Source organism: Marmota marmota, unplaced genomic scaffold (genome assembly GCF_001458135.2).
Source record: "Marmota marmota marmota unplaced genomic scaffold, marMar, whole genome shotgun sequence".
NCBI lineage: Eukaryota > Metazoa > Chordata > Mammalia > Rodentia > Sciuridae > Marmota > Marmota marmota.
The window spans coordinates 131731-145221 of NW_026000108.1; the positions used below are offsets into that span (position 1 = coordinate 131731).

Below are 13491 nucleotides of genomic sequence, written 5' to 3' on the forward strand. Positions count from 1 at the left end.
TTTTAATTCTGAATTGATGCCCCAAGTGTTATTTCTGACTCTGGTAATTTCAATCTTCTTTGTCTGTCTGTCTGCCTCTCCTCTCTCTCTTTTGCCCTCTCTGATTAGATTTAATGGTCAGTTTTGTTAATCTTTTTAAGGAAAATGAAATTCATTTTATGTTCACTGGTTCTTTTATTTCAGTTCTGCTATGTTTGTATTTAATTTTTTTTCTACTTAACACATAAATTTAGATACATTTTTAGTAAAAATTACAAATGTCAGAAGAATGTCAGTTTTGTCACAATGTATGTTGTGTGACGTTTACATCATCATTCCATCCATCTTTTGGTTCTTATTTTTGTGTTTCACTCTCATTCCTGACCTTTATGTGATTTTGAATATAAAGTGAATTCCTTGTACACAGCTTGATCTTTTTTATGCAGTACTAGCTATTAAACCCATGTGTTCTTTTCAACTGAAGTATGTTGTCAGCCCTTTTTATTTTTAAAAAAATATTTATTTTTTTTTAGTTTTTTTAGGTGGACACAATATCTTTATTTTATTTGTATGTGGTGCTGAGAATTGAACCCAGTGACTCACACATGCTAGGTGAGCGTGTTACCACTTGAACCACATCCCCAGCTCCCCTTTTTATTTTTTGAATAGGATATTGACAAGTTGCTGAGGCTGGCCTCCAACTGCCATCCTCCTATCCCAGTCTCCTTAGTTTATTATTTTTCATGTTCATATTTATTTTTAGTGTCTTCCTTAAAATTGGAGAGTTGGATTTATTTTCATTTAAAGCAATATTTCTGGTATTTTGCTGTTCATTTTCTTTATGCTCTATGCTTTGTGTTGCATCGTTGCAGTTTTTTTCTCATGTTAGAATATGGTTTTGTTTTTCTTAGTTTTAATTAATATTCTAACCTTACAAAATGAATTTGCATTTTTATCTACAAGATTACAAAATTCTGCTTCTTTACAGCCATGTCTCTCAACTCTGATCCATAGTTTCATGACAGGCTATTTTTATAAAATGTTTATGTGCACAATGGTTTGAATGGAGTTTAGCCCACAAGGGTTTATTATGCATTGCATACTTAGCTCTTAATGTGGTAGTGTTGAGCTGATTGAATCTTTAAGTAGGGAGAGGTGGAGTCTAGTGCATGATTATTAAGTCATTGGGCCATCACACTCAGAAGAGACTAATTCTAGTGTCTTGCAGTGAGTTCTTGAAAAAGTAAGATTATGACAAGTCAAGACTATCTCTAACTTCTACCTGCCTATGTCATTTTCCCCATCCCACATACTCATGCCATGATGTCATCCACCATATTATAATGCAGAAAACTGGGTACCAATTAGAAATCAAATTGATGGGACCCTAGATATTGGTCTTCCAGTCCCAAAATTGTGAGTTAAATAAGTCTTGTTTTCCTGGTACAGTGCCCAGTACTTTTTTTTTCTTTTAGAGAGAGAGAGAGAGAGAATTTTTAATATTTATTTTTTAGTTCTCGGTGGACACACATCTTTATTTTATTTTTATGTGGTGCTGAGGATCCAGGCGCGCATGCCAAGTGAGCGTACTACCACTTTAGCCACATCCCCAGCTCCGCGCAGTACTTTTTATAGCATCAGGAAATGAGATAATATGTGCTGTTCAACATAAATTGGTAAGTATTGCTTTTGCATTTATACTTTCAAATAAAATAGAATATAGAAGTCACAAGTTCAAAATGCTGTTGTACTATTTTCTTTATTTATCTACTTAGCTCTCTTTAATATCACTTCTTATTATTTTATGGTATTGTCTTTTACCATCCCATTTAAGTTTAGTGAGTTATTTGGCATTTCGTGTAGTACTTGTTTACCGAAAAGAAAAAAAAGCTTCTCATTTTTTTATACCTTTATTTATTTATTTAATTTTTGTGGTACTGAGGATCAAAACCAGGGCCTCACACATGCTAGGTAAGTACTCTACCACTGAGCCACAACCCCAGCCCCAAGCTTCTCATTTTTTATTACATGAGAGCATATAGATTTTTCCTTTTCTTTCTTTTTGATGCTGGTGACTGTATTCATTGTGCCACCCCCATGGCGTGCGTTACCTATTTTCCCTCCATTTCCAGTGCATAGACTGCCTGCATCCTAATGATTACTAGCCATTTTGGTTATCATATCTGCTGTCATGCTATTACAGATTTTGTGTTTCACTGACTAATGTTACATGGCAAGAGCCCCAGAGCATAAAAGCAATGATTCTTGAAATACACATAAGAGCATCTGTAAAAGCCATTAATTCACATCATCTTAAGAAGATGAGCACAATAGTACATTTTAGATAGCAAAACTACATTCACTGATATTTTATTAATTATTTTTATTATTATTAATTGTTATTAGTTACTGTCAACATTTTACTGTGCCTCATTTTTTAATTAACCTTATTGTAGGTATGTGCACATAGGAGAAAGCAGTTGTCTTCATCAGCTTTTTCACTGCTGCAACTAAAAGAGCCAAAAAGAACAATGGCAAAAGAGGAAAAGTTTATTTGGGAGCTCACAGTTTCAGAGGGCTCAGTCTATAGAAGTCTGGCTCCATTCCTCCAGGGATCAAGGTGAGGAAGAACATCATGATAGAAGAGTGGGGTGGAAGGAAGTGTCTCATTCCATAATCAGGAAGCAGAGAGATTCTACTCTCCAGATATAAAATATATACCCCAAAGCCATGCCCCCAGAGACCCACCTCTTCCAGTCATACCCAGTCAGTTACCACTCAGGCAATACAATCACAGAGTTAATTCACTGATTGGGTTAAGAATCTTATAACCCAATTATTTCTCATCTACACCTTGTATTGTCTCATAAAAGAGCTTTCAGGGGACACCTCACATCCAAACCAGAACAGTAGTCTATATTTTTAGGTACTATCAGCAATCTCAGGCATTCGCAGGTGATCAAGAAATATGTTTCTCACAGACGAATTGGGGGTACCGTGTAATTTTTTTCATTTTGATTTCATTTAGTTTGATACCAGAGAAGAAAACTTCTGATCAGTTAATAGTAGAAATAACAATTATGCCAAATGTTATAAATATACAGGATAAAGTGTAATTGTGAGATTTTGTATGTAGATAGCACTGATATATGAAACTGCTCCACAAGTAAAGAAAGACACTAGCCCTTTATAGGATATTGGGGTGAGATAGAATATGGCCTATTTTATCTGAATTCTTCTGGTTTATCAAGATGACTCTGGAGAAGTCCTTATCACTCCCAGGGGCAATCTGACTTCCCTGAGATGATGGTTTGTGCTTTTGAGGTAGCCTCAGTTCCTGTTGTGAGGTAATTTCTCCCACTTGGGGGAGTAATCACATCATGGAGTCATTTTCGTGAACTGCTTTGGTTTCTGGAATTCAAAGTGACTGAGCATTAATGGCAGTGAATGAGAATTCTTGGCATCTCTTCAGGGGTTCTGGAAAAAAGGTATTATGTTGTAAAATGCCGCGTCCGGCCAAGGGAGCCGAGTCCGGCGAGGGACGGCGAGGTTAAAAGACACACAGGACACCAAGGTTCTTCATCCAGGAGTCAATACTCTTTATTGCTAACACACCTTTTTTATACCCCAAGCAGCAGAAGTGGAAAACTACCCAAAAGCAGGAGGGAGGGGGGAGAAATTTAGTTTCAACATCTATTATTGTCAGGTACCGAAACCTCCCTTAACAATAAGTCCATCAGACCAGAAAAGGTCAAGGCATTCCCGTGGGATACATATGTCTCAGACGGACAAGCAGGAACAGAAAAACCGCAAGTTCGCCATGGCCTTGTGAGCTGGCCACACTGGCATGCAGAACAAACTAGTGGAGGTAGGGCTCCAGGGGCCAGGGTGGACCTGCTGCCAACAGTAAAAGATTGTAGTTGAATATCCCTGAAACTTTTGAAAGCATATTATTCATCTTTCCCAGGCATCCTAAGTCTCAAAGGGTGACACAGTATGTAAATTCAGGGCCACCCAAGCTTGCACTAGGATTTTGGAATAGCACTCCTTAAATGAGTAACATGCTTGTAAAGCAGAGCTGACCAAGAACCCAACCAAAATGTAAAAAATACAGAACATAAAGACAGAGATGGCATGTTTTACCTTTCTTTTATTTACACTGAAGCCATCTACAGACCCATGTGATAAGTCAGCATATTTTAGTAAAGACAGTCTCTCTTAACTTCCTGTTATAATCTGTGGCTCAGATTCACTTAAAATTTTGTGAGAGGTTTAGTGTGTAATAGGTCATAATGTAAGGCCTTGAAAGTGCATCTGTCCTTTGCTTTTGGTGCTCTTTGACTGAGTCAGGGTAATCCTGTTTCAGTCTATGCAGTTCTTAGAGAATAGTCTAATGCCAGCCATCATATTTGGAAAGATTTTAACCACCATATATTCACAAAAACTCTCTATACTTTTGACTGAAGTAGTAATTGAAGATTTAGAAATCTGGGCTGATTATTATGTTCCTATGTTTCCTATACCTGTCTTCATTTCTCAGTAGATACAAAAAGGAGAAATAATTTAAATGTAATTTATGGGGATAAAAGTCTTTAAGTAATTTGAAATTTAATCACACTTTATAAATTAATTAAAAGAAATGTCCCACTATTTACCAAACAGTATCTCTTTTTTCTGTTACTTACAAACTGTCATAAAATGTAATTGAACACAGGTATAATTGATGGCAGGTAGGGTGTGACTGGGAGAGGGGGGTCCCTGGGGGCATGTTTTTGGGGTACATATTTTGTATCTGGAGAGTGAATTGGAAAAAAAAAACAGTCACTGTTATATGGTAACAACATTCATCAACAATCTGAATAAAGTATTTGAAATATAGTTGTAAAGTCTTCAGAAACATACAGAATAAAATGGCTAGGGATGTGATTCAGTGGTAGACCATTTGTCTAGTGTGCTACAAGCCTGAGTTTAATCTCCACCACCATCACATCAATGAAAAATACAGATTAAAAATTCTCATTAATCTGGGCTGGGGATGTGGCTCAAGCGGTAACGTGCTCACCTGGTATGCATGGGGCGCTGGGTTCGATCCTCAGCACCACATAAAAATAAAATAAAGATGTTGTATCCACCAAAAACTGAAAAATAAACATTAAAAAATTCTCTCTCTCTCTCTCTCTCTCTCTCTCTCTCTCTCCTCTCCTCTTCTCTCTCTCTCTCTCTCTCTTTAAAAATCTCATTAATCTGTCCTTCAACTTTGATATAATTAGCCAGAGGAAATTTATACTTTTATCAAGGTTTCAAGACTTGAGCGTATTTATTAATTTTTTGATTCATAATAAATATCTTCTCAGTGATAATGTCTGTACTATGCTGATATCTAAGGAGTTCCTTATTTCTATCACATCAACTACTAATGTCCGGTAAATTTTGAGCAACTATTCAAAAGTATTGCACACTCTATAAATTCAAATATTCTCTCTGATAATTACTCATATTCAGAAATGTATGGAGCATTGTGATTTTGCTCTACTTCCCACATATCAACATTTTCCTCAGTAATAAATATTTTCTTGATATGTAAGGCATGCATGTTACAGAGTTTTCTGCAGACATTTTATGTATTTGGTTTTTAGGTAGTACTTTTTTTTTAGGTTTGAGTAAAGCACTGATATGTTCTTGACACGTACAGGGCTTATTTTGAATACTAAATCTGTGCAGATTTGTAAGTTGGGAGCATTCATTAAAAGCTTTGTCACATTTTTTACATCTGTGGGGCAATTACTGCTATATTTTTGATATTTTAGAAAAGTTGAGTTTTGATTAAAAACTTTCAATATTTTTATTTTGCAATTGTATGTTTTCTTTCCAGTTTGAATTCTCTGATGATTGTAGAGAATCAGATGTGACTGCATTACTATTACTGTCCTTGATGGAGTCTGCCTGCAAACAGGATATTCTGTCAAGGTATAGATAGGTAACAGTGGACATGCTTGAAAACGAGGTGTCTGCTGTCCTTGGGAGGGCCTACTCGCAAATGAGAGGCTCCTTCAAGGTTTAGATAAGGTAACAGTGGACATGCTTGAAAACGAGGTGTCTGCTGTCCTTGGGAGGACTTGCCTGCAAACGGGATGTTCTGCCAAGTGGGCTAGGAGGGCGCTGAGAAAAATTTTATTATCTGTTCTTAACAAAGAGCAGAGCTTAACATACTCCGGGCCGAGAGTAGATTAGCCATGAGAAGGGGTCACTTCTGATTAGAAAGTAAAACTTCTGTATGCTATGTTTAATTAGATGAAAGACCTGATTTATTGATGCTGGAAGGCTGCCTTCTTTGTTCACAATACTATAAAAAGATTGCTTGTACACAATAAAGGACTTTTTTTTTCTGCTGCTGCTTTTCTTGCTCTGCTGCTTCTTTCTTTCTCATGCTGACCTGCACGTGAATTACTGCAACAGGTGATCAATTACCTCACAACAAATGATTTTTACATTCTATAGATTTGTAAGGATTGTCTCAAGTACGAATTATCTGGTACTTGGTATCAGTTGAAGCATACTTAAAACTTTGCTACATTCTTTGCCTTTGTGTGGCTTTTATCCAGTATGATTTTTTTTTTTCTGAAAAATAAGGCTTTGTCTAATAGGAAAAGCTTTCCCACATTCTTTGCATTTTTATGGCTTTTACTCAGTATGAATTTTGTGGTGTTGAATAAGGTCTGATCTTCGAATGAAACCATTGCTACATTCTTTACATAGGGTTTTGCCTAACAGTAAAAGCATTCCCACATTCTTTATATTGGTATGGCTTTTCTCCAGTATGAATTTTCTGGTGAATAATGAGGCTTGAGCTTTAAGTAAAGGCTTTGCCACGTTTTTTACATTTGTATGGCTTTTCTCCAGTATGAATTCTCTGGTGTTGTGTAACATGTGCTCTTTGATTAAAAGCTTTGCCACATTCTTTACATTTGTATGGTTTCTCTCCAGTGTGTATTCTCTGGTGCACAATAAGATGTTGCCTAACAGTAAAAGCTTTGCCACATTGTTTACATTTGTATGGCTTCTCTTTGGTATGAAATCTCTGGTATTCAATGAGACTTTCAGTTGTATTCAAAGCTTGTTTACATTCCTTATATTTGTAATTATTTTCTTGAAAGCTTGTTCAATACTTCTTCTTGTTCCATACTTTTTGAGCATGGATTAAAAATGTTCTCACTTTTATCTTTATAAAGCTTTTTAAAATGATCACACAGATGTTTCCTAGGACTTAAAAAAGGATTACTTTTTATCAGTTTCACACAATTTTTATTGTTTTACACCAAAACATATATATTGCTATTTACTTAGGGCAGAGACCTGTCTACAGGTCTTGAAAGATTTATCATAAATGTAGAGGTATCTATATCTACATTTAGATTAAGCAATAGTAGGTAAGTACAAATCTTCCCACATTCATTCAAATTATATGCATTGGCACAAGGAGAAACTGTTCATTGAATCCTTTTTATAAAGTAACAATCAGACTGATAATAGTTAGAGAATTTCTTCTTCTTTTGTTTTAAAAAAATCTACAGAAATATTTGTGGACATTCTTTGCTACATTCTTTGCCTTTGTGTGGCTTTTATCCAGTATGATATATACTCAATGGTATATTTCAAAATATTCCAGTAACTCACTGAAGCATAAAATAGACTCCATAGCAAATTTCCCATTCTTTAGAGGAAGGATATGATTCCAAAAATGCTACACAGATAATTTAAAGGCACACAGATTCTCAAAAGTGACTGGCATATGTGCAGCTGTCTCTCCCCAGCTCAGCAGATGCCCCACATCCTGGCAATGCCACCAAACTTCTGACCCACTAGCACCTTCTTCTGGTTGGCAGGGGCCTCTGCAGGTGCAGGCCATGGTTGTGGCCACAACAAGTTGAAGCAGCCCTCATGAAGGCAAAGTGTGGGTTGCATCTCAGCTGGGCTTCTCAACTTTCAGCTCAAATTACCATCAAAGTGGCTATTGTTAAAAATCCCTGTATGTAATTAGCTCACTGAAATGAGTCAGAAGACACTTTGAATTTGTTGGTTGCACATGGCTTGGAATGCCCAGACTAGGGCCTCAGAAAAATCTAAGGGCAACAGTATTAAGTTTACTGGGGACATGTGTATGATCCAGGAAGTCTCTGGGTATGACACATGGAAAGATAATGCTGCTATGAATAAGAACAAACCTCATCCCACTCAAAAGCATAAAATGCACCGATCTTCTTGGATTTCATCTTGGAGTCTTGTTGCTATGGAAGATGAAGCAGTGCATGTCAGACGAAGATGCTGGAAAACATCTCTGAAGTGTGTGTAAAATAAAAACATGGAAGCCATTAGGCAGGAAAGTCTGGTATCTTAGGAACTCACAGTGGCAATACTGCTGTTTAGAGACTGCCCAGTACATGTGATATCCTACCTAGCTCTGTGTAAGTTCAGCACTGCACTGGAGATGGGATGAGCCATTGGAGACACATAGCCACATAGCCTCTCAGAGATGGGTGTATCTTCCAAGGATGCCAATCAACCTGTCTACAGCAAGACCTCTTCCACTGTAATCTTTATTTTATTTTATTTTCTGAGAGAGAGAGAGAGAGAGAGAGAGAGAGAGAGAGAGAGAGAATATTTTTTTCAATACTTATTTTTTAGTTTTCAGGGGACACAACATCTTTATTTGTACGTAGTGCTGAGGATCCAACCCAGCGCCATGCGCATGCCAGGCGAGCACGCTACCGCTTGAGCCACATCCCCAGCCCCTTCCACTGTAATCTTATCCCTGCCATTGATGTACTCTCCTATAAATAAAGAACTAGCCATTTTCTAGTCATGTGTTTCAGTTCCTATGTGGACTAGGGAATCTATGAGGTGCTGCACCTCTTTGAAACTAATTTTTGGCTCTGTCTCTTCTTTCTTTAATAATTATTTCATCTTCTCAGGAGACTCATCACCTTCTGAGCAGAAAACTACCCTGGTGGGGTACAGTCCACACTATGATATAAAGTGATTCTGCTAAAGTATGAGTCTTAAATAGTGTTGAAAGTACATCACACTGCTTGTAAGGTAATTAAAATTAGAAATAAATATTTATATTAATAATCTGCAGACTTTTATCTAACGTTCACTCATGTAGAGATCACTAAAAATTTTTAAACATAACTGATTAATTAGTATTTTATCACTGTTTTGATTTCTTTCATTAAAATGTTTATCTATTTTAATCATATTTTTAAAGCTGAGAAAACTGGTTGAATATTTATTTTCCTAAAGGCATTTTTAAGACACAGCTTCATAAGAGCCTGTAAGCTTTGAACATATATCTATTTTCATACATCTTGTTGTATTTAAAAATCTGTGTATTGTGACTGGTTTTACACAAAGTACTGAATAGTGAAAATTATATAATTACAATTATGTAATTGAAAGTATTATCCAAACAAAAAGTGACTGGCATAAGTTGAGAAGTCAGCCTTATGTAATAATGTAACCTGATGACAGTGTAATTTTCATTATAAATAATTGTCATGCATTTGTTTTGTTCATTAAGACAAATTTTCTGAATTTCCCTCTCCACAATTTTCCATTCCTTGTTTAAAACTAAATATAGATTCCATACCTTCTCTTAATCAAGTTTTGCAAAAACTATTTTATTTCCTGCTCTCCTAAAAATTCTGGGTTTTGATGAGAAGACATACCTGAAAGAAATTAAAATAACAAATTATCCACTTACTATATTATGTAAATATATAAAATTTTATCAAAGGGGGGAATAACCAGAGAACAGTATAATCTAAGGCCATTCTTACTCAAGAAATATAAGAAATTTACAACAATATTTTTGAGAACTTCAAAAATCATCTTGCAAATTCAAAGCACCACAAATAAGAACAAACCTCAAAGTGACTGTGTTACCACAACAATGTCAATTCACAGCCTCTCAGTTCAACTTTTTCAGATTCCACATCTGACTCAAATGTTGCAGGACTTGGCTGGGGATATAGCTCAGCTGGTAGAGTGCTTGCCTCACATGCACAAAGTCCTGGGTTCCATCCCTAGCAACACACACAAATAAAATGTTGCAGAAAATGACTTTATCCCATATATACTTTATGTTTCCTTGTGGTGAGTGTTACTTAGGATTGAACATAGGAGTGTTTTACCACTGAACTACATCAATAGAACTATCTATATGTATTCTTTTGTTTAATGTAGGATATCACAAAGATGCTAAAGCTCATTTCAAACTTACAATCTTACTGTCACAGCTTCCCAAACAATACAGTTATATATCATTGATCCTGACCTAATTTTGTTTAGTTAGTTACTTCCAAACATTTTCCAAAATTACCATTATGCTGTATTTTAAGTGAAAAAAATCACAATAAAAATAACAGAACATGCAAAAAAGGGGAAAGTTGCCTCAAGGAAAGATATAATATAACACTAGTAAGTGAGAGTTAAGAAATTGAAAGTTATTAATTATCTAAGAAATGCCAAATAACCACTCAAAAGATGTTTAATGAACTAATTAGCAATGGAGAAAACTGAATAAAAATCAGAAAAAAACATAGCAATAGAAAAAGTAGAACTATACTAGGAATATTTTTTTAAGAAACAATGTCTGGGGCTGGCAAAGCATCTGCCTTGCATTCACAAAGCCCTGGGTTTGACCTCCAGTTCCAAAAAAAAAAAAAAAGACCCCACCAAAACAAAACAAAACAAAACCAATAAGATTTTAAAAAGAAGAAGATGAAGAAAGAAACAATGTGATAAATTAGAAATGGTAGGAGGAAATGATATCCAATGTTAGACAATCAATTAAAAGATTTAAGGTAGGCCGCCCCCCCCCCACCCCCATCACCTCNAGAACCTCAGCCAGCACATTGCAGACACCCACTTTAGTGATCACCTGTATTGGTGTGAGCAGTGTGACGTGCAGTTCTCCTCAAGCAGCGAACTCTACCTGCATTTCCAGGAGCACAGCTGTGATGAACAGTACTTGTGTCAGTTCTGTGAACATGAAACAAATGATCCAGAAGACTTGCATAGCCATGTTGTAAATGAGCATGCGTGTAAATTAATAGAACTAAGCGATAAGTATAACAATGGAGAACATGGACAATACAGCCTCTTAAGCAAAATTACCTTTGACAAATGTAAGAACTTCTTTGTGTGTCAAGTATGTGGTTTTCGGAGTAGACTTCATACAAATGTTAACAGGCATGTTGCTATTGAACATACTAAAATATTTCCTCATGTTTGTGATGACTGTGGGAAAGGCTTTTCAAGTATGCTAGAATATTGCAAGCATTTAAATTCACATCTATCTGAAGGGATTTATTTATGTCAATATTGCGAATATTCAACAGGACAGATTGAAGATCTTAAAATTCATCTAGATTTCAAGCATTCGGCTGACTTGCCTCATAAATGTAGTGACTGCTTGATGAGGTTTGGAAATGAAAGGGAATTAATAAGTCACCTTCCAGTCCATGAAACAAAAAAAAAAAAAAAAAGATTTAAGGTAAAAAATTTATAAGGACACTTTTAGGGCTGGGGATGTGGCTCAAGTGGTAGCATGCTCACGTAGCATGTGAAAGGCACTGGGTTTGATTCTCAGTACCACATAAAAATAAAATGGAGATATTAAAAAAAATTTAAAAGAATTTATAAGAACACTTTTAGAATTCTTCATGAAAAAAATTTTGGTAGGAATAAGAAAAATAGAGATTTCATTTACAAAGATACTCCTATATGGTTAATAATTAATTTCTTAGCAGAAGACTTCCAGAAAGGAATTGGAGTATATAGTCATATGGACTGAAAGAAAAAAAAAGTCGACCTAGAATACTATATCCACCAATACTACTTTTTGAACATTAAGAAACACACAGGCTTTCAAGATATATAAATGCTCAAAAATTTCCTCACTTCTAGACCTGGTCTAAGAGAAATACTAAGTGGAATCCTTCCAAGAAAATAAATATGCACAGCAATACAAATCATATAATATTTTAAAGCTTTTGTGGAAAAGCAAAATATATACAAGTATAAAATCTATTTTATTGTCATTGTGGTACATAAAACATTTAAACCTACTATGGAATTTGAAAGGATAAAGCATTAAAAACTATCACAAACCTTTACTAATAGGTATAAATAATAAAAGCAGCTTGACATCAATAACAAATTATAAGGTCTGGGGATGTGGCTCAAGTGGTAGCACGCTCGCCTGGCATGCGTGCGGCCCAGGTTCGACCCTCAGCACCACATACAAAGAAAGATGTTGTGTCCGCCGAAAACTAAAAAATAAATATTAAAAAATTCTCTCTCTCTCTCTCTCTCTCTCTCTCTCTCTCTCTCTCTCTTTAAAAAAATAACAAATTATAAGAAGATATGTTAAGACAATGATTGCTTTAGAAAACCAAAGTTAGGTCAGTTTAAAATGGAGTGCAAACTAAGTACTTTAATTATTTTTGTTGTTATTTTTAGTTATACATGACAGCAGAATGTATCTTGACATATCAAATATATGTGAAGTATAAGTACCCATTCCTTGGTTGTATATGATATGAAGTTACACTGGTGGTATATTTATATGTGAACATTGGAAAGTTATTTTCAATTCATTCTACTGTTTTTAAGTACTTTTTAAGTACACTATCACTTTTTAGAAATTTTTTTAGTTGTAGATGGACAAAATACCTTTATTTTATTTATTTATATGTGGTGCTGAGGATCAAACTCAGGGCCTCACACATGCTAAACAAGTGCTCTACCACTGAGCCAAAAATTCAGCCCCCATAAGTACTTTTATATAATCTCAATGTAATGACAAAATAGAGAAGATAAAAAAGGAAATATGGAAGAATCAAAATAACACCATAAAAACCTATAAACCACAAATTAAAGCAGTTTTTTAAAAAATTAGTACACAAAACTGTAAGAAATCAACAAAACTTGCAAAGTTACAGTAGCTAAGTTCTTCGTCATCAGTAATTTAAGCACAAATAAACTATTATGAAACACTAAGAAGAATACAAACATGACTAACAAGATTAAACATAAAAATGTTAATTATGTCAGAACTAAATCTACAGAAGATTCTCTTTAGATCAAAAGTCACAAATAGACCAAAAACAAAAGGATGAAAGAAATATTACATTCAAAATTTCAAAGATGGTAATAATTACATGAAAATAATCAGAGACATAGTAGAATATTATATAAAGATAAATGTGGCCAACCTCTGGAATACAGTAGTAGTAAATATATGTGTAACTCAAATCGTATTTCACAAAGATAGGAAACACTGAAAGAACTCATCATCATTGAAAGCAACAAAGTAATAGTAGGAGACATCCATTCCCAATAAATGCAAAGAATCAAAATAGCATTGGAATAGTACTCAGGGATTAGAAAACTTCAAAAAGTATTATAAACTAAATATGGCTAAAGAGGCAATCTTCTCAATAGTTAATA

The 13491-nt window shown here is 35.0% G+C and overlaps 1 protein-coding gene across 1 annotated transcript in view; it reads left to right on the plus strand.

The window, feature by feature from the left end:
• Nucleotides 1-11506, plus strand: part of LOC107138885 (zinc finger protein 639-like) — a gene marked incomplete at its 3' end in the record, with an annotated part of 43408 nt that extends 31902 nt beyond the window's left edge. Inside the window, exon 2 of the mRNA XM_015481699.1 lies at nt 10877-11506. Coding sequence (XP_015337185.1) covers nt 10877-11506 — 630 coding nt within the window. The remainder of the gene's footprint in view (nt 1-10876) is intronic.
• Nucleotides 11507-13491: the final 1985 nt, after the last annotated feature.